Source organism: Melospiza melodia, chromosome 6 (genome assembly GCF_035770615.1).
Source record: "Melospiza melodia melodia isolate bMelMel2 chromosome 6, bMelMel2.pri, whole genome shotgun sequence".
NCBI lineage: Eukaryota > Metazoa > Chordata > Aves > Passeriformes > Passerellidae > Melospiza > Melospiza melodia.
Window position 1 is genome coordinate 57,158,693 of NC_086199.1, and position 26,030 is coordinate 57,184,722.

General features: G+C 37.4%; 1 protein-coding gene across 7 annotated transcripts in view; it reads left to right on the forward strand.

The window, feature by feature from the left end:
* SBF2 (SET binding factor 2) overlaps positions 1-26,030 on the forward strand; it is a 229,782-nt gene that overhangs the window by 125,412 nt on the left and 78,340 nt on the right. For all 7 annotated transcript variants that reach the window (XM_063158476.1, XM_063158478.1, XM_063158481.1 and 4 more), the window contains exons 7-16: positions 6,762-6,894; positions 7,924-8,032; positions 8,729-8,842; positions 9,646-9,723; positions 11,259-11,372; positions 11,895-12,023; positions 12,762-12,860; positions 15,079-15,283; positions 17,566-17,675; positions 19,127-19,276. In XM_063158476.1, the coding sequence (XP_063014546.1) occupies positions 6,762-6,894; positions 7,924-8,032; positions 8,729-8,842; positions 9,646-9,723; positions 11,259-11,372; positions 11,895-12,023; positions 12,762-12,860; positions 15,079-15,283; positions 17,566-17,675; positions 19,127-19,276 (1,241 nt within the window). The remainder of the gene's footprint in view (positions 1-6,761; positions 6,895-7,923; positions 8,033-8,728; positions 8,843-9,645; positions 9,724-11,258; positions 11,373-11,894; positions 12,024-12,761; positions 12,861-15,078; positions 15,284-17,565; positions 17,676-19,126; positions 19,277-26,030) is intronic.

Here is a 26,030-nt window from a genome sequence, read left to right on the forward strand (position 1 = left end):
TCTCATTCTTAGATACTTACTTTCTAAGGATCCTACTGGTGTTGCCCTCACTCTGAATTGCATTGTTGAAGAACACTTTTTCTGCTTTAAGTGAATCCAGACAAATTATACAATCTTAGAGACAAATCAGGTTTCTTAAAAAGTTTTAATGCTCCTTTTGAATTTTGAATATCTGTTGGTGGCTGAACAGAATCCTCCTTTACTTTCTACCATGTATGAATCAATTTGGAGGTATGGTAAACTGCTCTGGTTTTGATTACTTAAATACATCAGCAGCTGCAAATAATTTCTCAAATCTCAATTTTAGATTTGCTCTCAGGATATAAAGAGATAATTTTGGCTAATCAAACTGCTATCAATAATTTTTATAATGTGCGCTTATTTTTATGACGTATCTTTTGATGTAAATGGGAAAAAAGGTTTCACAAAACATTTGGTTCAAACAATAAAATCATCATTCTTGAAAGGGCAATTCTAAAGAATGAATGAAAGAAGTTCACCTGTAAAAATTTCTAGAAATGTGGGACTCTTTCAGTAGCACTCTTCCACCTCTACTCATGGAAATTGGGCAGCATTTCAATTCATTAGTGTATATCCTTTATCTCAGTCCACTCAAAATTCTTTTACAGAATTTCATTGAGTTTCTGCTAGTGTGAACCTGTGAGGGTTACACAGAAATTCTATATCCTGATATCAGTAATTATCCAAGTAATTAGCAATTAGTACACAGATTACCAGTAATTATACAGGATTACTGTTTACCTTTCTTTATGATTTTGGGATAATAGATATTTATGGGATTAATATCCAAAACAAATAGCATCCTATTTTAATTGCCATCCTAGATAACTAAATAACTAAGCAGAAGATGAGATGGGAAATCAGACAAGAAATGAAACCATATTTCAGCAGAATATACTATTACTCAAATCTTAACACCTGTGTGCATAACACACTGTAGGAGAACAGAACCTTCTGGTTTAATTTGATATTTAACAGTTCAATATTTAGAAATAGTGCTTGCTGCCCTCCCTCTAGGAAAAATATTTTAGTCTCATATCTGATTTCTGTGAAGATTCTTCCCCTTAAATAAATCTGTTTGTTGTAGCATCTCTCAAATATAACGTGTTTATATGGTCCAGACATACAATCAGTAGCAAACTTTTAACAGGTAATGCAGGTTATATTTGTAAATTTGTGTAATTCAGCTTACCACCTTCACACAAAGTTGGCATTTATCTCCCTGCTACGTGAATATTTTCTGTATGTGAAAGGGTTATTTGTCTGGTTTACCTTCCTATGTCTTTTCTGCTTTGTCAAGAAAATTCACTTAACACAGTCATATTCATCTTGAGCTTATCAATCTCCCTTTGGGTATGTAAAGCTTTAAAATACATATAAGAAATGGTATTGCTCTTATCTTTTTCAGGAATGAAAACCTTATCTAAATCTTCTACTAAAAATTGTATTTAGCTTTATCATTGTCTCTGGAAAATAAAAAATTAGTGATCATTTCACTCAGTGTATTGGCACAGTTGTATTTGGAGGCTCAAGAAAGCCAGAGGGTTTTGCTGCTTCTTTAAGTAGGTCTGCAGAGGGATTTAAGGAAATTGGCAATAATGGGGTGATATCAACATGCAAATGACAGACAGACTGACTGTTCTCTGAGCAGATCATATGCTGTGCTTAATCCCTGTTTCTTTGTGCCTGTGTGATTTAGGGTTTGGAGAACAACCATCTGCTTGGCTCGGTGTAGACAGCACAGAGTGGATACTGTTGAACTTTGGGGGAGTGATAGCTGGAGGAATATTTATCCATCAGCTGAAGACATATTTTTTATATATATCTCCTCATTTTCACAGTCTTTTTGATAGCTTTTAATGATCAGTTGGCTTTTCTGGTGTTTATACCAGAATCTCTTTATATGGTCCCTCAGTTTCCTCCTCCCACCCTCCCCAGCTGCTGGTTTGTAGGGAAGCCTTGATTCCACCCTTCTTACAAAGAACATGCAGAATTCGTGGTTCAGATTCTGAATTGCCTTCAGTTCTCAAATCAGAAATGCATCTCTAAAAATGGAGGTTGGCTTCAGTAGTGCATGTCACAGCCATGTTCCCTTCTGTGGGCTCAGAATTGGGGATGTATTCATGAAATGCTGGATTCTTTGAGTGAGTCTCAGCTGAAGGCTCCATGCTCTAGGGATTGCTTCTCTTCCTCCTGAGTCTGACAAAGCCCAAGTAAGTTAATCCCTTGGGGTTCTCATCTGACTCATGTCCTCTGTTTCCCAGCCAAACGCAGGATAAATTCCCCCTCCCAAAGCTCTCTGCTGGCACAGGCAGGCTGCTCCCCACTTGTGAGCAGGCTTGGCTGGGGTTCAGCCATGAGTGTGCGCTCCTGCTCTAATAGCAGACCTGCATGCTTTCCTAAATGCAGATTGATCCTCAGATGAGTGACATAGCAATTTGGGTTTCATTCTGTGTAGTTGATTGGAGATACTGTTTGATTTTTGGGTGGACAAATCAATGCAATTTGGCACAGATTACCTGTTTGAGTGTTGAGTACAGTTGTTGCCTCTTATTTACTAGTTAAGCTTGTATTTTGGTCATTAGCAGAGTTATGCAGCCACATCTAAAAATAAATATGAAAAGAGTTTTGTTTTTCTCTACTCTTTTCCTAGTTATCTTTAGAGCTTGACACTGCCTGGCACAGAACTTGTACTATGCAGTCTCCAGTGGCCTTTCAGAAAGGCTTTTCAGGCTTTGTTGACCCATTTCCTGGATTAGTCTGGCTAAGTTATGGATTATTTTGTCTATTAAGCTTTTTCTTGTGTCCAGTAATTCAAGAATGGCATATTGGCATAATAATGTATTCAATTAGTTGAGTTTCTGAATCCATGTTTATAACTCTTTACAAAAGTCTCAAGAAGTAAGTGGTAATAATTTGATTTCATGCAATGTAGAAGACAGTAGCCTGTCAAGTAGACTTTGTGTTTGGTGGGTTTTTTTTAATCATGCTTAAATAAGTACTTAAATTCTAGAACAACAGGAAGCAGGCAGAATGATACATTTGTTGATGTAGGATGTCAGATAATTTAGTACAAATTACAGATTCTTTAAATACTTGAAAACAGTGAAGGTCAGGAAGCCTCCATTCAAAATTTTCCAGCGTATGTATAATATTTTACAGGATGTCTGTCTGTGGGCTGCAAAGGAGTAATCTGTAAAAATCAACTTGTTTGTTGTTTTTCATGTTGTCTATTTATGCCCTGACAAATGAGCATCGGATGTAGTGCGGAGTCTGCAGAGCAGCAGAGGGTTCAAGGTTACAGCCAGCCACGATTGTGTCCTGCAGCCCGAGGAAACTGGGCTCAGGCTGTCATTTGGAATGGTTTGGTTTCAGTAAACAACTTGGAGGGCTTGGAACACCTTGGTGGCTTCCTCAAACAGATTCATCAATGGTTTAGAAAAGGAAAGTAATCAAAAGTCCTGGTGTGCATAATTTGTTTGATTCTATCAGACAAAAATTTCCCTGATATTCCTGAAAAGATGCATTTCAAAGTACATGTGGAGCAATAATTTTGTATTGAGTTAGTGGCTGTCATCTTGAAAATAAGAAAGTTCCAGATTAGCCGCCTGTATTGCACACTTAATTTTATTTATGTTATGTATTTTATATTCTTCTGTATTGCATACACAGCATTTAAAGAAAGAATGAAGGAAAGAAAGAGAGAAAGAGAAGGAAAACATTTGATACAAAGAAGCTGTGTGGGCTCCACAAGCTTTTCAGTCAGTGAAAGGTGGTTAGCCCGGGTTTTATTGCCCAAGTGTGTTGGATGCTCTCAAGTTTGGTCTCTTCCATAGGTTGTGCAAGTCAAGCAGTGTTTTTCTGTAGCTCAGCACAGCTGGGGCTGCATCAGGTGCATTCACATCCCAGTAAACATTCCAAACTGACCTTCCATGGCCAGGTGGAGTGTAGTGAACATCTGGGAGACCAACTCCCAGAATGCAGTGAAAACGTTTGCAGTTTGTGTTCTGCTCTGGGACATCAAGTTAAGCTGTGGGAAGCACTTGCTGAAAGCAGTAATTTAAATATCAGCTTGGAGTGGTGCTGGTTAAGATGCACTGACAAATGCCTTTGTGGAGTACAAACTGAAGCTTTATCTGTGGCCACTAAAATGCAGCAAAACCAGATTTAATTTCCCTAGTGAAACTATGAAAGCCTCACAAACCATACCATCACTGCTGAGTAATTTAAATAAATTTCTATTGACTGACATCCAGAACCTTCTGTAAAAAATGCTGACAGAATCCATTTCTTGCAGTGGTAAAAGCAGATAATAATCAGACAGATATACCCTTTAACACCATGCAGGAACATGAAGATTACCTTTATTATTTATACAAAAGTGTATCATTTTACTAGTCCCTAGGAGAGACACTGTCATCTACAACTACTGTGTTCAAATACTGTGAAGTACTTGCAGGTGTCCTCTTTATACATAAGAAAAATTCTGATTTCCTCTTCTTTTGTGCTTTTTGTTTGTAAAATTTTTGCAGAAGTGTTCAGTTATTATGTACTCTGCAGAATCGAGTGTTGTTTTGTGTCTGGTGAGGAAGCCTGTATTCAGAAGAGATTTGAAATTAAAAATGCTGATACTGGATAAGTTTTATGGCTTTCAAAGGTGTTAGAATTAAAATACTCCTTCTAGACTCTTGAATCATCATAATTCACAGCAAAATAATTTTTCACAGCTTGGTTTCAGTTGAGTCTTCTACATTAGTAAATGAGTGTTCTAATTCTTTCCAAAACAAAGTTGGAAGTCAGTGACATACAGAAAGTATTTTAGAACTCTTACCTTTCAGAACTCAGGTTTGGGTTTTAAGATGTGCAAACTGAAAACCATCTCTTTCAAGAATTTTCAATTATATTGGAAGTATTTTTATGACAGGAAGGGCTTTTTTAGAGCATTTTATTGTACCGAATATTTTGAATATTTGTGAGGGTTTTTGGAATTATTTTCCTCAGTAATACCTGCCAAAATGTTATAGGTTTTTAGAGCACTGTTTGAAAATCTTTCTATCTGATTGTAGGAAAAAATTGTCAGATGTTTAATAAATAGCTATTCCTAGATAGCTATTTATTGTCTTCAGACATTTGGTGTGGAATGGAAGGGAGTGAGAAGCCCAGTTGAAAACAAAAACTTAGTTTAAAACAGAAAGTATACTCCACAATATTTATTAAAAATTTTCTGGGAAAGAAACAAGGGCAGTTCTGCATAAAAGGGGCAATTTGACTTTTTTAATTTTTTCTGAGATTTTTTTTCCAAGCAGGCAGCAGTTTCTAACCTTGTGTTTAAAGGACACTTTTCCAGTTCCCTTCTAACCATTCACTGCTGGGTGCTGTTTCATTCACTTGAGGAAACAAATTGGACTTTTTGTCATCATCCTTACCTTGTGTGTGTGTTCCTCAGCAGTTTGTTTTCTATTAGCACAATATTAATTATGCCACTGACATTAATATCAAACTTTTACAGCAGTAATTCACTGAGCCTTGTAGCAAAGCCCTCTATCCTCAGCCCTCTCCTTTGGTTGTGTGAGTTCTGTGGGACTCTTGGAGAATGGAGTTGGAAGCACAAGCTGTTATTTTGTGGTTTGACTTTTTTGTCCTTAGAATGAATTCTTCTTTTCCTAAACAACCCTCTCCAAATCTTTGTCCCACTGTGTTTATGAGCTGAGCTTTACCCCAGCCAAGAAAATCTGCATACATTATGGAGGAAAAAAGATTTGTCAAAACATGTAATAAAAAAAATTACTTAAAAAAACAAAGTGTTAATTATCATGTGGATATAGTGGCACTCCGCAGTCACACTTCTTTTTGGGGACATTATTGCTAGATAAGCAGTAGCTTTGGGAAGGTAATACAGGCTGTCTCACTGATAACACAAGCCGTGTCCTCAGGGAAACATCATACATTCCAGCATATTTCAGGAAATTTCATAAATTTCAGCATATCTCACATGTGTCAGGCATGTCTGCTTCTCAGGATGGGACTTTTTTTTCTAAAGGAAATATATTTTTGGTTTTCCCTGAAAGCACATGGCTTTGTCTCCTAGGTAAATTACACTGTCTTAAAAAATCCCCAAAAGCATCCCATCATCTGATTCATGAGTCTTACCCTAAATCTAATGGGATTTTTTAAAACATTCAGATCCTCCTTTAAGTAACTCTAAGGATGAATACTCCCTTACTGCCCTCTTTTAACCTCTTGACTCCTAGAGTGGATAAGACATGAATGTATTCACTAGGAATCTTTTCATTTTCTTTGGAACTTGGCAGTATGATGTTATTTTTTCCCCCCCTGCTTGGAGTTACAAAGAGGTTTAGAAGTTAAGCCTGGATCAGTGACCAGAATTGAGTGCTGCAAACACAGAAGGCTGTGCAGAAGATGCTCATAATGCTGTTTGAAGCCATGATTAAGCACTGCTGGGATTTGTGCTGAGAAGTGGAAATCCTTGCAAGTGGTATTGAAAGGGAGATGTAATACAGTGTATCTGAAATGTAGGAATACATTCAGATATTGTTACAGCAAGGTGGAAAACAGAAGCTGCACTAGTCAAATAAAAGGTAGAATAACTTGGAACTTGGCAATTCATGTGTTTATCATATGATTTTTGAAAATCCCTCCAGAAAATGCTACATTTTAATGTAGTTTTGAATTTTTGGCATGTTGTTACAGTTCTTTCTTATTATTTTATTTTTTTTAAGGAATCCAAAATGTGCTCAGCTTATTCTGTGCCGTGCTTACAGAAAATAAGGTTCTCTTTCACTCAGCAAGTTTTCAAAGGCTCAGTGATGCCTGTAGGGCTCTGGAGTCTTTGATGTTTCCTCTGAAATACAGGTGAGTTAAGTTTGCTTTCTTTGAACTTGTTAAATAATTTTATGACTAATTTTGTAACTTTTATTACAAACACAAATACAATTTATTACAAAAACAAATTACTTTTATTTTTTGTCTCAAACAAAAGGAGTTGTGCTATAGTTGGTAAAATAAGCAGAGCTATTAATGATGCAAATCCTGGTGTGTACACATATTGACAAAAATCAGGTTGCATTGTGTCAATGGAAACAATTAAGGGAGAAATTCCATGTGCAAGTGTAGGGTAGAAACACTCCTCACAATCCAGAAGATTCTGTGGCTCAAAGATAGCAGCTACATTAGGGTGTATCAGTTTTAAGTCACTGACAAATGTCCACCAGAGAATGAATTTAAGTCAACAAATCCTCTCTGAAGTCAACTGATCCTCTCTAAAAAGCCACAGGTGGATCCAGAATTTTGAAATGGAAAACTTAATGTCAATCAATTTGGTTTTTTTTAGGAAGAAAACATTTAATTGACTCATCTGTTTCAAACTATGCTTGTATTTTAATAGCTTGTTTTATTTAAAATATTTCAGTTATTGATTTCATTATAATATACAATAAAAAGGAAGAACTGCAAATTTAGTTTTGGAATATGTTTCTTAATGTTTAACTAATAATAAATGTAAACTTTTAATAACTATAAATTAGGTGTAGAAATTCATTGATCAATTTAGATCCAGCTCTTGATGTTGTTTTGATGAACACACAGAGTTTTTAAAATGGTCAAACCAAGTAAACAGTGCCTGAAATGGTGTTGTTCAGTTGTCATTTCAAGATGAAAACAAAATATTTCCTTTAAAGACTTCTTATAAAATGATATTTCACAAAAGGCTGAAGTGTAGATATATGGCCACAAACAAATCATGTTTTTAAAATGAATGTATTGTTTATGACTTGAGTGTCCCTGACTCCTAACAGGAAGATTTTTTAAAGAGAAAAAGTTGCCTTATGCCTTATGAAAGGATACTCAGAAGCTTTTATTCTATTTAATTTATTCTTTTCACAGTTATCCCTACATCCCAATTCTCCCTGCCCAGCTGCTGGAGGTTCTCAGCTCCCCCACCCCTTTCATCATTGGGGTGCACTCTGTGTTTCGCAATGACATCCACGAGCTGGTGAGTGCTGCTGCCCTGCCAGCCCAGAGCCTGCCCTGGCCTCAGCTCTGAGCCCTGCTGGGGGCTTTGGAGCTGTTTGTGGGAATAATTCACATCTCTTTTTTGGTTTTTTTGTGATTTTTTTTTTTTTTTTGTAAATACATTGATTCTGTAAATTGGAGGGAAATTATTTGATTCTAGTGCAGGAGGAGGAGGAGTGGATCCATTTCTGGCTTTGTCCTCTATTTGTCCTGAGTTTGAACAATTCACTTAGGATTTTCAAGTGTATTTTCGATTGTTTTATATTACCCTTTTTAAGTATGTGTTTGAAGAAAGTGAACCAGGGTTGCAAAAGGTGCTTAGAAACATGAAATTATACTTCTAGTTGCCCTCACTGTATTCCTTTGCAAGCAGCTTATTTGATATCTCATGTCTCTGAACACAGACCTGGAACATCCAGAATCAAAAGTCAAAGTCACTTTTGAAAGTTTAGCCTAATTTCATTTTCTTTGGTTTAATTTCATTTTTCAGGGCTAGATTCGGTAATAGAAAGTATTTGGAGTATTTCCTGTATCAAAAACATTCTGTACATTAAAGTTGGTACTGTTTTAATTTGTTTTAGTAAACTTATGTGCAGATCATTGTGCAGAAATTTGAACTGTTGTGCTTTTTTAAGCTATGCTCACTCTATGCACTTTTACTATTTATCCCTTACAGTTAGATGTAATCATAGCAGACCTGGATGGAGGAACAATTAAAATTCCTGAATGTATTCATCTGTCCCAGCTGCCAGAGCCACTGCTACACCAGACTCAAATGGCACTTTCTCTGGTATGTTTAGATAAAATCCCCACTTTTCACCCTCTCACCTATTTGTAAAGAATGACAAATTTCAATATTAAGCTTTCAAGCACACTGGAAATGAGATTTAATAGAATGATTCATGCAACATTGGTGTTTTTAGAAGAGTTAATTCTCTGTAGTTCAAGTTAATATTTTCAGTAATGGAAATCTAAAATGTCTTTTCACTATTCAAGAGGTAGAGATTTTTCCTTTATAATGATTTTTAATAAGAGTATTTGAGCAGCATTATTACTGCTCAGTTCTGCTGCCTTTCTGTGTTTATATATTCATTTAAACTGTATATTTTCTTGAAATTTAGCAAATTAATAACCCTTTAAATTTTATCTGTGTGATTCCCCTGTTTCAGAATTTAGGAATGATGAATTCTTTATTAGGGAATTGCTATAAAAAGTACATCAGTTTGTCTTTTTGCTATCATTGTAATAACATAGAAATCACCTTATTTGGAGGCTTCTGAGCAAATCTTGCCTTCAACAGAAAAATTTTTAGTCTGTTAATCTGTTTCAGCTGAATTATCTTTAAAATCCCTAATGATATTGATCAGTTTCATGGACTGTGGTAGGAGTTTTTGATAAATAACTCCCATATAGAATCCTGAAGCTGAGAAGTTAATTCCGTCTTTATTTCCATATAGTCTTCACAATTTAACTCGATTTGTTATTTGAGGTACTCAATGTCAGTGAATTTGAGTAAGGGGGAAAAAAAGTCTTTTTCTCAGCAAAACGAAGGGAGAAAGATTGAAAAAATGTTATGTTTTCAAAACTCTCTAGGTTTTGCATCCTGATTTGGAAACAGCAGATTATGCATTCCCTCCCCCACGAACAGCTTTATCACACTCAAAAATGCTGGTAAGATTTCTGTCTTATTTTCTGTGTCTGACTTTCATAAGTGAAAAACTGTTGAAATTTTAGGCTAGCTTCCTTTTAAGAATTTGTGTTTGCTTTTCCATGTATTTATAGTATTACTGGTGCGGCAAAGAAATGCATATTTCCCTCTAATGGCATTCTGACGGGTTAGAAGTTATATAAAATTCAAAAGCCAATTCAATTTAGGAACACACATTGGGGCTTTTTGGGTAGATGTTCTTGAAAACGTGAAACTCTTAGGTGGTACAATGTATTTGTTGTACTTATTTCTGGCTTTAAGATTGAGATTTTTCATTGCTGAAGACAGGGAATGTCATCCAGACTTCATCTAAACTAATGGAAGAATTCAGCTAAGATCTCAGTTTGAGTAAGAAAGTTTCAAATTAATATAATTTTGTATCAAAATAAGAATTTTGTAAAATTTGAAAGAAATTACCATGTTTTCAAATAGTCAAAGAAGTCAGGGTACAAATGTACCTGTTAAAATCCTAGAGAGCAGCAGAAAATGAGCATATCTGTCAGTAAAGTGAGCCATACAGAATTTGAGTTAAAAATAGAACAACATGGATCATGTTCCAGTGCAGAATAAACAACCATCTAGTAAAATACTCCAATAATATATTCCAGCTTTATATCATTTTATATATTCCTTTTATCTCTAAAAATAAATTCCAGGCTGTAATTTACTTAATTTGGTTGTTACTTAACTGATGAGCTGGTTATCTGATAGTAAATATTGTGTGTAATATTTAAAATTACAGTTTGTAACATAACACCACAAAACCTGAGGTAATAAAGGAATTTTTGGGACCTCAGGTTTTTTGAGATAGCTGCTGAGATAAAATAACAGGGTGGCCTAGGATTTGATGTCAGTCTTTAGTGGCATCTGGGCCAGGTGAGATGTCACTGCCCCAGCTGTTCACATAATTTCTATTAATCTGGTGGTGTGTATTTTAACACTCTCTTAAATAAATAATCCAGAACTTTAAAGCCCTAGTATTTTAAACTTTTTACAGTAACTGGTGGCAGCAGCAGTGCCACCTCAGGCTCCTGCTATTCCCTGCTGCCCCTGCCCTCTCTGAAGACACTGCCTGTGTAGTGCTTCAAGCCACAGTTATTTTAGGGAATGAATCCAGGCTAAAATAGCCTTTTTCCTTTATTTCACATCAGGTTTCTCTCATGGCAGCTCGTTTGAGTGGTTCAGGACATGGGCACCCCTCAGTCCCCCTGGCTTTGCCCAGAGCCTGTGCTGCAGGCACAGCAAACACCAGCAGGGGTGGAGGGTGCAGAATCTGCCATGGCCATCTGGGGACAGGGCAGGGCATCCTGGTGGCCTTTAAGGTCCCTTCCAGCCCCAACCATTCTGTGACACAACCTCATCCCTGTGCAAATATCTCTGCTTCATGTGCTGCACTGCTGCACTCACGGAGCTGTAGGCATTTCTCATAGAGATTCCTACAAAGTCTGGAGAAATTGAGGATGTGAGGATGCTTTGACAATTCAGTTTCTGCTTGCAGGACAAAGAAGTGCGAGCAATCTTCCTCAGGCTCTTTGCACAGCTCTTCCAAGGATACAGGTCGTGTCTTCAGCTGATCAGGATTCATGCTGAGCCTGTCATTCACTTCCACAAGGTAAAGGAGGAGCAGTTCTGTGTATTTATGGTGTTCCTTTGTGCCATGTTATTCCAACAAGCCTGCCTTTTGAAAAACTGGTGAAGTTTAAAAATGTAAATAAAGTTATCTCCATGTGATAAGCAAATCATTTTGGCATAGCACAATATCAGTCTGTTTTAGTGGGACTAATTGCAGGGACAGGACAGAAATGTACAACAAAGTTAGCACTGAAATTTAATACAAATAAACATTTGAGGAATCACTGTGGAATTTTGAAAACCTCTGTGTGTAATAACACATTGCTTGAAGGTACTAGTTTTCTTTTTTATTACCTGTGAGATTTAAAAACTGTGTGCATCAAATTTCAAAATTTAGGTATAGAAAGGTACTATGTACAGTAGAAGATTTAATTAGAAAGTACCACTTACTAGCATAAGCTGATAGGCTGGTGAAAATGTTTAACTAATATGTAACAGTTGTTTGTAATTGCAAGTTTGATGCTGATTAAAAAAGGTGAATTTTTTTCTCTTTTTGTTGCAGGCAGCCTTCTTGGGCCAGCGAGGCTTAATTGAGAATGACTTTCTAACCAAAGTGCTCAATGGAATGGCATTTGCTGGCTTTGTGTCAGAGAGGGGTCCTCCCTTCAGAACCTGTGATCTTTTTGATGAGGTGAAAACTCTTTCTGTATTCCCAAATGAATTACAATTTACTGTCATATTTCAGCATGGGAAAAGCTACTGGAATACTTCTGAATCCCCAATGTTTATTGTATCAAGTTTATACTAATCATCTCAACTCTTATTTTCTGCTAAGGAGATATTTCTAGCTTACTTCCATAAAATTATACCCCCTCATATGTATGAAGTTAAATAGTTGTATAAACTTTGGTAATGCTGTTCCTGTTGTCAGATCTGTAGCTTCACAGTACATTGCATGTGCTAGTACAGAATTATTTTCAATAATTTAATTATATTCTCTGAAATGTTAACAACCTCAGGGAGACATATTACATTAAATACATATCCAAGAATGTAAACTGAGACAAAAAAATTTCATTTTAAAAAGCAATGCTGTAGTTTTTACTGTGTTGGTTTTGAGTTAAAGGTAGAGTAAAAACAGAGTGTGATATAAATTCTGTGTTGTAGTAGTAGTACCTATGAGAAATTTGGATTGAGGTATAGAAATGTGAAAGGATTGATTTAGGTAGGACTTTCTGTCTGGTAACAAATGCTGCACATGGAACTGAAAATGTCTCATGTTCCAAAGCAATGTGGCCTCACACATTTTTCACTGTTCAACTTTCTTTCCTTGGTTTCAATTTAAGATTAACATTTCATAACTTAAATAGAAAAGAATTTTTTTTAGTTGAATTATCAACATTTTTATTCTTTCTTCTTTTAAAAAAAGTTGGTGGCCTTTGAAGTCGAAAGAATTAAAGCTGAAGAGGGCAATCCACCAAAAATGATAAAGCATGTCAGAGAACTTGCAGAACAGCTCTTCAAAAATGTAAGTTGTAACTGCTGCATCTGGAGAGTTGAGATGGTAACATTGAAAATCTGATTTCTCAGATTGAGCCAGTGTCCTGAAAATGGACGTGACTGCTTGTGTAGTCATCATCTTCATTATGGCAAAAGACTTTGGGACTTTAAAGATCATTAAATTTGTACATGCAAAGGAAATTCAGTATGATACTATTGATTTATTAATGCTAATATTGATTTAGATATAGCTACAACTACTAATCTATTTCTAGTGTGTATCACATAAGGTCTATAAACTGCTGTTTTTCTCTGCTGCAACCTATGCCAAATACATCTCTTTTCTTGCTTCTTAACAGTTTTCCATATGAAAATTATACATTTGTAATGTGTGTAATATAATATATATAATGCATATATATGATACAATGTGGAATAATGTGTACTTTCAGCAGTTCTTTCCTGACCCAGTCACCCTGGTTTGCATGCTCAGCAGGCATTATTTCATTTTTTACAGCCTGTTTCTTGAACAACTCCATTTCCAGTTTTAATTTTTGCCTTCATATCATGTTTATTTTACATAATGCTTTTATAAAGTCTCTTGCCATTCCATTAGCTGGTTCTGGGATGGGTTTTTTGTTTGTGGGTTTTAGATTTTTTGTTTGCTTTGAGGTTTGTGGGCTTTTTTGGCATAGACTGATTTCCCACCCCCTCACGCTTCTGTGGTTATTCAGCTCCACAGAGCATTATCTGTTACACCATCAGCTGACACCTTTGTCACCCTTTTTTTTCTACATCCCACTTCCCCAAAACTGTGCTTTACATCTACAATTCTGAAAAAATCCCACAAGAACTACCAAATGCTGCTAAGTTCTGGGGTTTCTTTTGTGTTCTGTGCGTCTTTTCTGATGATGAGATTTATTTGTATCATTGTGACTGACCTGCTCCTTCACTGCCACTAAGTCAGTGACTTCACAGGAGCACACACTGGTATTCACTAACTCTGACTTTGTGCATTGAGAATTCAGATTTCTGGTAGTTTGTGCATGCACCTGTCTTTGAGTAAACACAGGTGATGAGTAACGCTGCTGAAGCTGTGCCTGGAGCTGCCTGATTTTAAACAGATTGCTTGATGTGTTTTGACATCTTGTTTCACAGTTGTAATAATCACAATATTGTAGCTGTGACAGTTTAGATACAAGGGAGAGACAAGATCTGTTGGGGAGGGATAATGTTTGCATGAGTCTTGCTGGCACAGGTGGACAATCCAAGGCATTGGACCTTTAGTTAGCCCAATAGCATGTACATCTGACACGACATTTGTGATGTCCAAGATAAAAGTAACTTTTCCTGTGTATTTCTTCTGAATCTTTCCTCTCACTGAAATGGATTTTGGAGCAATAACTCTCCTTTTCTGGAGTTTTCTGCCCTCTGTCTTCTGTTACTCCCTCCTGAGTCTGTGTTCCCTTTCTCTCTCTTGTTTCCCCTGGCATCTGCTCCTCTCGTGCCCCTGGATTTTTGGCTTGTTCCATAAAATTTTCCTTTGCAGAGAATGCATGTGGCTAAGTAACTGCTCTGTTTTGTCTGCTGTTTCTCAAGTTGATGCACTTGATCTTCTTGTTGCCTTTTGCTCCTGTAAACAACAGTATTAAGCTCCTGTTTACAAGTTTTCTTCCAAACTTATTGAGCATTTACAAGAGAGCCCTCATTGATGGATAGCACTCTTTGGCAGTGGTATGTAGGCAGTAACAGCATAGAGTCAAATTGGACAGCAGCAAATTCAGATGTGATTAATGGTAACCCCAGAATAACTGAATGAAGAGATGAAAACACCCCATTTTGTTTGATTACTGCACCCTGGAAATGTGAGCTGTGATCCTATGCATGGTGGTAAATAGCGTCTCTAATGAGGAGCTTGACTGTTGCACCAGTTTATATTCAAGTCCTTAATAGTCATTAATTTGCATAAAATCAGCATAAATTAAGCTGGGATTTTGTTTTGCACTTGTTTTGAGTTTTGCACATTGACAAAAATAATTTTATAAAAACCTTTAAGAAAGTTGAGAATATTAATGAGTCAAGGGGCGACATGAATATGAAACATTTTCTTGATCATCTGCATTAGATATTTGACTTCTTAGTCTTTCAGGTGTGGGAGATTGTGCAGACAGCAGCAAAACTCGGCGAGGCAGACGGTAGCACTGCAGGATTGCTTTGGTGCGTGACGCTTTGCTCTCGCCCTGCAGGAGAACCCCAACCCGCACATGGCGTTCCAGAAGGTGCCGCGGCCCACGGAGGGCTCGCACCTGCGCGTGCACGTCCTGCCCTTCCCGCGCATCAACGAGGGCCGCGTGCAGGAGCTGCTGCAGGAGGGGCTGGTCAGGAGCCAGGGCGCTCCCCCTGCCACCCGCGGCGACAAGAAGTGCGTGGTTCCAGCGGGTCCCCCCGTGGGTATGTTCATTTGTGCCTGGTGCTGGTGATTAGCATTTCTGCTAATGTGTGGTGCTCCCTATTTCGTGTTCGTATTGTGTTTTTAGTGGTCGTGGCAAGCTGGTGTGTAGACTCCAGTGTTTGCCTTTGCCATTCTGAAAGCCCTTTTTAATCTGCCTTTACTAAGGCAGATATTGTATTATCTGCCTTCCTCTTTACTAAGAAGTCAAGCATCCTGAGAGTGAGGGGTGTAACTGCTAATAACAAAAGTGGATTTGATCTGAATTAGATGTTGAGTTGAACAATTAAACCAGATATTGTACTCAGCCAGGCCTGTTTAATATCACCATAGGTCACTCATAGCACTGGCTGAACCAAGCTTTGAACCGTTTGAGTTCCTCTCTGATACCCAGTGAAAGGCATGTAAATTACTGGGAAAAGGCAAAGAGCAAAGCTAGCATCTGTCTCAAAAGAAATATGCCTATATTTAAGCATAAAGAGCAGATGAGGACATTGTAGGCCTGTCGTTTTAATTTTAATGCCAGAAAGTTCTATTACTCATAGTCATACTCATTGTTGTGAATGGTGGCATAAACCAGTATGGTTAGTCAACTTGCACGTGAAAAGCTTGCAAAACTTTTGAAGGATGGGCTAAGAATTCAAATCCATCTTTGAAAATTACGTATCTAACCACAAGACTCCAATGAATTCTTTCCTTCTCTACTGCTTTTCTTCAAATAAGGTATGGCACTTGCATAGGCAGGCTCGCCTGACTAGGCAGCAGCTCTTCAGAAATTAATTTGGGAACTTTAATGACTGTAGGGCAAACATGACCCAGCGATATCAAGCTACTGCAAAAAAGCCAAACATCTTAGTGGGATGTATAAACAGGATTGCAGTCAGTGAACCCCATGGAGGAATCTTTTCATTGTGCCCAGTAAGACCTCAGCTGGATGTTTGTGTCCATGTTTGGACACTGGAAGGCTGTCTCCATTTTTGGCTCTGTTGGAGGGAGTCCATAAGAAAGCAACAGGAATGACCAGTGGTCCAGAGAATGTGACCTACAAGGAAAGATGGGGAGTTGTTTAGACTGAAAACTAGGAGACTGAGGGGACACAGAATAGCAGGCTTCAATTATACAAGAGACAGAGAGAAAAAGAAGGGGAATAATCTGTGATGATAAGAAATAATGTGTTTAATTGCAGCACAAAAATAGAGTTATTTGTCAGCAAGGCATGGTAAAATGAGGATGGTGAGGCAGTTGAGTGGATTTCTTGTGTAGCCATGGAGTGAGTCTCTCTTATCACAGAACATTGGGAACATATTAGACAAACATGAGAAATAACATAAATAGAGTTGATCCTGTCTAGGGACAGCAGGGTGAACTAGATGGCCTCTTGAGGCCCTGCCCAGGCCTGTTTCTCTTTGGGTTTATGCAAGAAGAGGATGAACTCTCTTCACCTGCTTTGCTGTTGACTGTATCATTGAATCTGATACTTACAGAAAATTTAAAGGATGTGTGGTTGCGTTCTGTTGTCTTTCTTCAGAAGGCTAGTTGCAAGAGAAGGGGCTTTTTTTTAATAAATTAATTTCTGTGTCAAAGCAGGGGGTTTGCTGGTTTGTTTTTTTTTTTTCCTGAGGAACAGCTTTCACTATTACACTCCCTACTGAACACTGTCTCAGAATCCTTGGATATAAGTAGCTCATTATTATCTACTAGAAAGGCATAGCCTGAATTAAGTTACTATTTATTTGATATTATAGAGAAAAAGAGAATGTTAGTTCTTGCTTTCTGAATTTTGTTGTAAAATCAGGGCAAAACAGTTGATTAAGAAAAAAGGATCTCAACAGTTTGGAATCAAGATAAGAGAACAGGTTTGTCAGGTTTAATTCCATGTTGCAGAATTCTTGTCATGGCCATCTAAAAATAGTTATCTACTGCTACAAAATATGCAAGGCTATGTAACTCACTGCAGATCACACACATTTATTATTAATTTGTGGTTTTTTATGTATTTCATCAGTGTGTTAGAGGTTATAATCTCTTTGTGCCTGTATGAGACAACAAGAACAAACAGATAAGAGAATCAACTAATGCAGTTACAATTCAGAGCACTCCCCTTTTCAGATGGAATAGGAAAACCAGAGATTTGAGATCTTGTGTTCCCATCTGCCTGCAAATGGTATTTGCCTAACAACATAAAAGGGAGGACACAGTAATTATTTTTTTCAAGAAATTTGTGGTATTTTTTGTGGTTCTTGCAGGCATTTCACAGATGTATATTCTTCTTTTTCTTTGTTAGTTTCCATAATGGAAAAAGGAAGCACAGTTTTCAACAGTGCTCAAAGGCTGGAAGTTGTTAGAAACTGCATCGCATTCATTTTTGAAAACAAATTTCTGGAGACTGAAAAGGTAATAAAATGAAATTTTAACTCTCCCAAATTACTCTCTATTCTGTTAATGAGCAAATGGAGACTGACCTAATCACAAAGTACATTTTGAAGTCTTGCTACAAATGCTAAGGATTATTTTGGCCATTTAAATGAACGAACCAAGCAATAAAAATCATCATCTAAATACAATATTGTGTGTAATACGAGGCTAATGGATTTGAAAACCTGTTTCTAATCCTACATGGGTGAGTTGAAAATGCTTTTTGCAAAATTCATTACTGTTGTAAGTAGCATTGTCCGCATAACTTTTTTTAAGAGGTGGATTGGTCTAGCAGCATTAATTAGAAGGAATGCAAACAAAAGGCATATAAATGTGCTTTGGTGTTTAACAGCCAATGCTCCTTGGAAATATTCAGTACAGTCAATCTTGCTGGTTTTAAAAGCCAGTAATATGATAGAACTCAGAGATGAATATAAATATTTGGCATGTCTGCCTTCACTGAAATCTGCTAGTGTACTCTTATCCCTGAGATTCTTATTTTCTCTTCACTGAGAAGTTGCCAGGTTTTGTACATGCTGTCCATAGAGTTTTCTGTTATTGATTGTAGAAAAATCACTCAAACTTACAATCAAATCTAATTCTGCAAATGAAATAATTATACATAGAATTATTTTAAGAAGTACCACCTGTATATCTCTGATGCTGTGCAGATCAAGATAGAAAATGAGCTTTGCTTAATTTATGAGTTATGGTGTCACATGGGAAAAGTCCTAATCAAGTGTGTAACACTCTTAAAGAGTTTTTACCCAAGCAGAGCACAGTAGTTTTTAACCTCATTCAACTTCCAGACACATGGGCAAGTTCAGTGGGTTTTTTGTCCCTCTATATGGTAAATTTTTCCTTAGCAAATAGGCTGCCTTTTCTTACCTCTAGCCTAAAGGGCCACAGCTGGTAATCACTGTTGTAGCATTTGCTGCATTTTAAAACTTTGATATAAATACTCTGGTGGCCCTGGTTTAGGATAAACTTCATGACAATCTAGTGGCCTCACTGCTATGAGAGCTATGCCACTCCTAAACCCATTTGTCATTCATTGCTTATCCCAAAATGTGCTGCTCAGCCTTGACAGGCAAACTCCAGTCCTGGCCTGGCTGTACAGAGCAGAGCACTTGCTTTCATCCACAGTAATCCATTTCTGATTTCACATCCATTGAATGCCTGGATTTCTATTTACAGATGTAGGTGAGAAATGCTGTTTAATGCATTTGGAAAAAAAAATGGGAAAATTTAGTACTTGGTAACTCAGGCTAAATCACCCATTATGTGAAAGTTTGATAGTCAAGCTAATGGATAATTTCCAGAGCTGTTCTTTACTGTCACTTGCAGTTTTTTAATAAAAAATGAATGCTGTTCGGTGTGAGTAGAGCCATTGAATTCCATTTCCATCAGTGAGATGTTACTCTCTGCAGACGCTGCCTGCAGCCCTGAGAGCCCTGAAGGGCAAAGCAGCTCGGCACTGCCTGACCCAGGAGCTGGGCCAGCACGTCAAGGAGAACCGAGCCATCCTGGACCACCAGCAGTTCGACTACATCGTCAGAATGATGAACTGTGCTTTGCAGGTACAGCATGGCAGGGCTTTGGTCTTGGTTGTCTTTCTCTTCTTTAGGATTAGGACAAGCAAAATTGCTTGGAGGAGCAAATTTGCTTCTTGTGGAGAAGCAAAATAATTAAATTACTCAACCACATCCTACAGTGATGTGGGAGATACTGCTTGATGGTGGATTGAGGATATTTTGTTGTTGAAAGAATAAAACATTCAGGTCTGTACAGATCTGCTTGATATGACAAGCAGAAAACTGTTCCTACTATTAATAACTTAGATACAATTTAGTTTTGATACATAGTAAAATGATTTAACTTAATGGCTTGAAGTGCTTTATTTTAAATGAGTGTGTCTTGGCTTTTTCCAGGTCACTTTCAACCCAGAGTTCCTAAAATGTGTATCGACCACTGGTCACTTAAAATTCTCAGAAGTTTGCCTTCCTTGTTTAAACAGAGTTTAAGAAAGCATAGTTTCTGCTTCTGTGACTCATGGTGCAGTTCTGCTTGTCACACTTTGTCAGAAACTCACTGCAAGTGTTTGCAGTTCATCTCCAAATTTAATTCTACTGACAAATTATTATGTGCTGAATAAGCATCAACATATGGGGCAGCTACCTATGAAAGCAAAATATGTGGGTGACTTCTTTTGACTTTCATTTCAATATTTTGTCCTTTTTACCTTCACTTGTTCTCAATTCATCATCTGAAATATTTTATAGTCTTAAATGTTTTCTTACATGCCTCTTGTCTGAGAATGTAGAGGTATTTTTATTAGTTTGTAATGTGATCACATTTGGTTATAATTTTTCTTATGTTGACCCTGTCTAAGTTATTGTATCAAATTAGGGACTTGATGGAGGCCTTAGTATTTTAATCCCACTCTCCTCAAACCTAAAACCCTCTGAAATTATTCTGCAACAATTTATAAGAGGTTGACCCGCATTTTTTAAAAGGTGAGTGCTAAATGCCACTTTCACTGAAGTGTAGAAATAAATTAACATTAACTGAGCAAATGCTACCTCAGGTCACCATCAAATGCAAGTTTTGCTGTCTGTTGCCTTTTTTTGTTTGTTCACAGTAAGGTATTTTTCTGCTATTGTGAAAGAAGTCCATCTTTGTCTGAGCAGTGTTCCTAAAAGCAAAACTACTGCAGTCAGCAGATGAAAACTGAAGTTGACTGGCTAAAATTACACAGCACCTAGAATCTGCTTTTTGACACAGTTCTTCACCTTTTCCAAGTCCTAAATTTAGCCTTAGAGTTGGAAGAAAAATTGAATTTATCTGTGAAACTCTATTTCTCTGTCCAAAATCATGACTAATGGAATATTGCACCTGCTGTGTATTCCAGAGCTAGAAATTTTCTTTCAAACCAGAAGGCAGGATTGTCTAGACATGTCACAGATTTTGCTTTTACTTTTTCAATCATTCCTTGGTTAAAAAAACATCCAGATGTTTTTAGACAATAGGAACAAAATACAAATCCCCTTTATTTCTGTATCTTAGAGAAATGATAGCAGAAGAAAATGAAATTTACTTTTCTGAGGAAAGAAATACTGACATCACCTTTTAATAAAATAATTAAAGCCAATTTTGCTCTGGAAGAAAAGCTTTTCTTCCCATCTCAGTGATTTCAAGGCCCAAGAAGGAGCTCAAGTTCAAGGAAATGAATTTGACTAAAGAGTTACTGAAATTAAAATAGGCTTGTTTTTCTTCAATAAAAATTAGGCTTATTTTCCTTCAATAAAACCAGCAAATATAACTCAAATTATGCAGGGGAATTACTGGAATTGTAGATCAAATAAGGAGGCACAGTTTCTATGTCTCCCTCCCCCCACCAAGAGTATTTTCATATCTTTGAAAATATGAAATGAAAGTTTTCACTTCTCAGAAGTAAGTATGGCCAACATGAAAACATCTGAACTCCTGACACTGGGCAGTGAGTTGGAAGCAAGTATTTTTAACATCTACTTCTATGACATATGAAGTTATTTATTAAGATAAAACCATGAGTTATAATTTGTCTGTGCACTTTGCTCAAGTGTGTTATTTGAAACAATGTGTAAATTGTGACATTTTGGAGCTTCCCTGTATCACTTCAAGAAAAAAGAAGTTAAATAAGTTTGCCCTTGCTGCAGTGGGCTGCAGCAAGTCAGCATTTTGCTGTAGACACATGAATTCTGTGAGCTGCAGGTCATAGGACCAAGTAATTTAAGCAGTGTCTGTTAAAAGACACAAAAACCTAAGAATTAGAAGAGATGCAGGTTGGCCATTTCTAGGAATTCTTTGTCTTACTGTGAAGTGCCAGGTGTTACAAAATCAGGAAGATTGCACTCTGCAAGTCTAATGCAGAGCCCTCCATTGCTAGTCAAGATTTTTCTGATTGTCTAGTGGCAGGTGTTTTCATTTAGTAGAATTTAATCTCTTTTTTAGTGGAGTCCACAAAAATAAAGGTCAGATGCTTTTTCAGAGCCCCTGTATACTCATTTTGCGCATGAAGAGCAGTATGTTAACAAAATGCTTGTGATAATCCCACCATGTATATTTTTGCTGGTCTCATGTCTGTCTGGCTTGAGAAGAGATTAAGGAACTGGAATAAACTGCTCCTACTATTGCTTCAAGTGAATAGCTTTTGATTTTAGTGAACAATTCCTCAGGCTGTATTTCCCCAAGGATCTGATCTAGCCATTTTGCAGCTGGGAAGAAGTGAGGGTGGTATTTTACCAATTTCTGTAGAGATGGCAAAACTTGGATTTGCCACATCTCTGGTGGTTGTCAGCTTGAGTTCTCTCAGTCCAAGAGGGATATTGTTTTAAACTGTTTTTCTTTCAACTGATAACAGGTAGAACCTACAGATTGTAATAGGCTTATGATTTGTGGAATAGTGTTTTAGAGTTTCATGTTAATCTGCCTTCTTTAGCACCTGTGGTAGACTGTAGGAGGCCTTACAAATAAAGTTAAAGTGAGGTATGATGCAGCAAGTTAGTATTCAAGTGTTAAACATGCTCTTCTGTGTCTGAGAGGTATTGGCAATTACTGCTGCTGAAATAGAAAAGAGAGAAGTATTTCTGATAGATTTTAGTAGTAGGAAGATCAAAATTACCTGGAGATTGTAATGGTCATGGATGAAAGCAGATACCTTCTGATGAGGACAGGTAAATTCCCAGTCACTTTATTTTATCTCTGCTAGGAATTATCACTGACCACTTGCTGAAAACTTTGTTGTCGTGCTCTTATTAAGACTTTTTCCCCTGAAAAATCATGTCCTGTGGCAAACATTTAAATCAGCCTGTCTTACCAGAGTGATTATTACCTTTGCTAGAGGAGCAGGAGCATTGTGTTCTATTCCATATGTTGTATGACTAAACTACTGCTAAAAAAACTGCAGTGTTGTGACAGCTTAACATTGATTGGCAATTCAGTTTATTCAAACAGATACTACTGCAGATAAAAATGTGAAATTATAGCTCTAAACACTATTTCAGTCAGACTTGCTCTCCTCTGCTGTGGTTACCTCAGAAAAATTTGCAGTTCCACATAAATTGCTATTTCAAACATTTTTCTTTATGTTTTAATTTTCTATAATAACATCTGCAGAAATCTCAGAAAAAAATACTTAACTTTTTGCAACTATAAAGCCCTTTTTTTTTAGCAGGGAAACACTTCTATGTAATTATGTTTTCAACAACACATTGTACTTTTAATACTTGTTCAGAAATCATGGTAGAAACCATCTCAAGGTTCAATTTGCATATTTCTCCATTTATTTATTGCAGTCATAACTTGTCCAGAATTTCATTTGTCTCTCTAACTTTTCTCTGGCAGCAAAAGTGAACGCTGTATTTTGAAATGTAGTTGCACTTAATTTGGTAAATTAAATGGTAGTAAAAGCAAGAAGAGGCCTGAATACTTTGTGGGGATAGTATTTGATGACCTGAAATGATTTTGATATTAAAAATATATTCAAAGCAATTTGCATAAAATATTTAACAGTAACAATTAGTCTTCCTAAGAAAATTTATTTCTGGGGAAAGATTCTCTTCAGATAATGCAGGACACCTTTGTTGGGTAGTTGGAACAGATGAAACTTTATGTTTCAAAGGAAGAGCTCCAGGATGCTGCAGTACAACACTGCCTCTAAGATGTTGGTCAGTAATATTGCCTAACTGCGTATTAATGCTTTTGTTTGGCAAATGTGAGTCAAATTGGAAAACACATCTGCCCCAGACATCTGGATTATCAATCTAAATGTGGTTCAAGTGGAAAAATTGTGCATAAAACTGATAAATACGTAAATACTCAAAATTCTGGTCTTAAGCTGCAGGGAAGGAGTGAGGTCTTCTTGTGATGTGATTTAATCTGACAGCTACAGAGTCACCAGTGCTGCTTTGGGACCTGCTCCAGTGTCACATCTGTGCCAGTAAACACATGTTGTACCTCTGTAACTGAGAGAATATCTTTAATAGTCAACTAATTAGTCATTGTTTCAGTGCTTTAGGTAGATCACTGTGGCTTTCCATAGTGGCAACAACCAGGTGTTTATCTTTCAAATAGATTATACTGAATATTCTAGAAGTATACTTGTAGTGTACAGTGTGAAACACAACTTAATAGCAACCAGGACAAAATTAAAAATGTAACTTCTATTAGATTACAACAAAGGCACATCTGGGCCATCATCTGTTCTCCAACATTGGCCAGAAGCAGATGGAAGATAATACTGATTTATTTTGCCTCTAGAACTTTGCTTGTGATTCTTCTGTGTCACTTCAGTGACTTCTGTCACTTCTGTGCCACAGTGTAAGAAGGGCCTCTTTGTAGCACTTGCTGTGCAGTCTGTTGTGAAAGAAACTTTGATAAGCAAAATTAAAAACAGTGGCATTCTATAACTAATACTAAATTTATTTTTCTAAGGCAAGTGACTTTTGTATTGTATTTTGCCACCAGATAAAGTTTAAAAACCTATCATTCAGTTCTCAGATTTCGGAGGTTTGCAAATACTGTTCAATAACAAGAAAGATTTTATTATTCCTGAGAGAAAATCAGCTCGGTGTGTGTGTCATATGATTCAAATTCTTGGCAATATGAAGGTTACATGAGATAGCATTTCTCATATTTTATGTTGAAAACTATGTTGCTAAACATCTTTATTTTGGAGGGTTACAGTAGATTTCTCCCCTTTTGGATTTTTATTTCGTGACCTGTCTTTTGTTACTCATTTTGACTTGCATTCCTGGAAGCAGAGTCTCAGAATTCATGTTTGAAAAACAGCACTATTTAAAAATATTTAGAGGTATTTTAAAGCATAGAAGGTCAGACATGAAGAGAAATCCTGAGAGTTCAACAGGTCCACACCTAATTCTATTAATTCATCAGTAATTATCAGTTTGAACTTTCTCATCATGTTAGATGTAGTAATGGTATTATTTAAGTGAGGGGGAAAGGAGATTCCAGTGTTTAAGGCTTGGGCTTTAAGCTTCCAGGTTTAATTCTGTATTGTGCTTAACATGATTTTGGTATGGCTTTTTGGTCACATCATATGGTTTAGACAAAACCATGTATCAGAGGATACATGATTTCCAAAAAGTTGAAATAACAGCACTGTCATCCTGCTGACTTTTTAGAGATCTACCTATAAAATTCTGGACTTAGTAAAATAAGTTGCTATTCTTGAATATTTCTGATAATGTCTTTTTCCCAGGAGGTTGCACAGTGCCAGAATATCATTGTACTGACATTGAACTGATAGTGCTCACATAATTTCTCTGAAAAAAACAAATGGAAATACACTGTAAAAGATTGTATTGTTGATCAGTTTTCATTTTTCCTTCCTTTGCTCTGAGGAACATTCTGTTTGTTATACTCATCATAGGATGGCTGCAGAGTCCTGGGAGATTGCAGTCAAGGGTGTCTCTTTGTCAAACCCAGAGAACAGAGTTGATTTCTTGGCAAGGCTGCATCATGGGGTGGGTGTGTGTGTGCTGCTGTCATGGCACTGCTTCCCTACCCCTGCTGGAAGGCCAGTCATTATTCCCTACACTGCAGGTGCCAAGAGAGGTGACCCCTTTGGCATGGCAGCAACCATTCCTTGGGCCAGGACTCTCCCTGTGTCAGTGACAGTGTCCAGGTAATTCCCTGTGGCATCCTTGGGGACATTAGTGTGTGCAGGGGTGTCCCCAGCGAGGTGTCTGGCTGGTTCTGCCTGTGTGCCCATGCCCCAGGGGGTGTCTCCAGCTCTGTCAAACTGCCTCTGTGGTTTTAGCAAGGATGGGTTTTTGATGACCAGGCAGCAGAAAATCATGGCTGCTTGTCACACTGGGGCTGTGTCAGCAGTGCTGTTCAGGAATGAGCTCGTGTGTGGCAGGGAAATTCCTAAATTGCTTTTTTCCTGCAGATTTCTGAGCCCCTGCTTCTGTTAATCTTGACTTCTGCACGGGCCTGCCCTGCATGGCTATTGCACAAGACTCTTAAAGAAAGGAAAAGAGAGGGATTAGCAGAAATGAGAGTCCCATGGCGTGCTGTCCATTCCTGCATCTGCCTTCAACGTCCCTCCCCTCCCTCCTGGCTTCTGCCCACAACATGTTGTGTCCACACACTTCCTCCTGCCCTCAGTGTGTGCACATCATGTGTAGAGGCATGCCAGAGCAGGGCCAGCCTTGTCTTAAGTGTCTTAATATGTTACAAAAATATCAAATGATAGGGGGGTGTTTTTTTTAATACAAGAACAAGCAGAACTACACATGAGCAGTGGCCCCAGCAGCTCCTCTGGCTGGT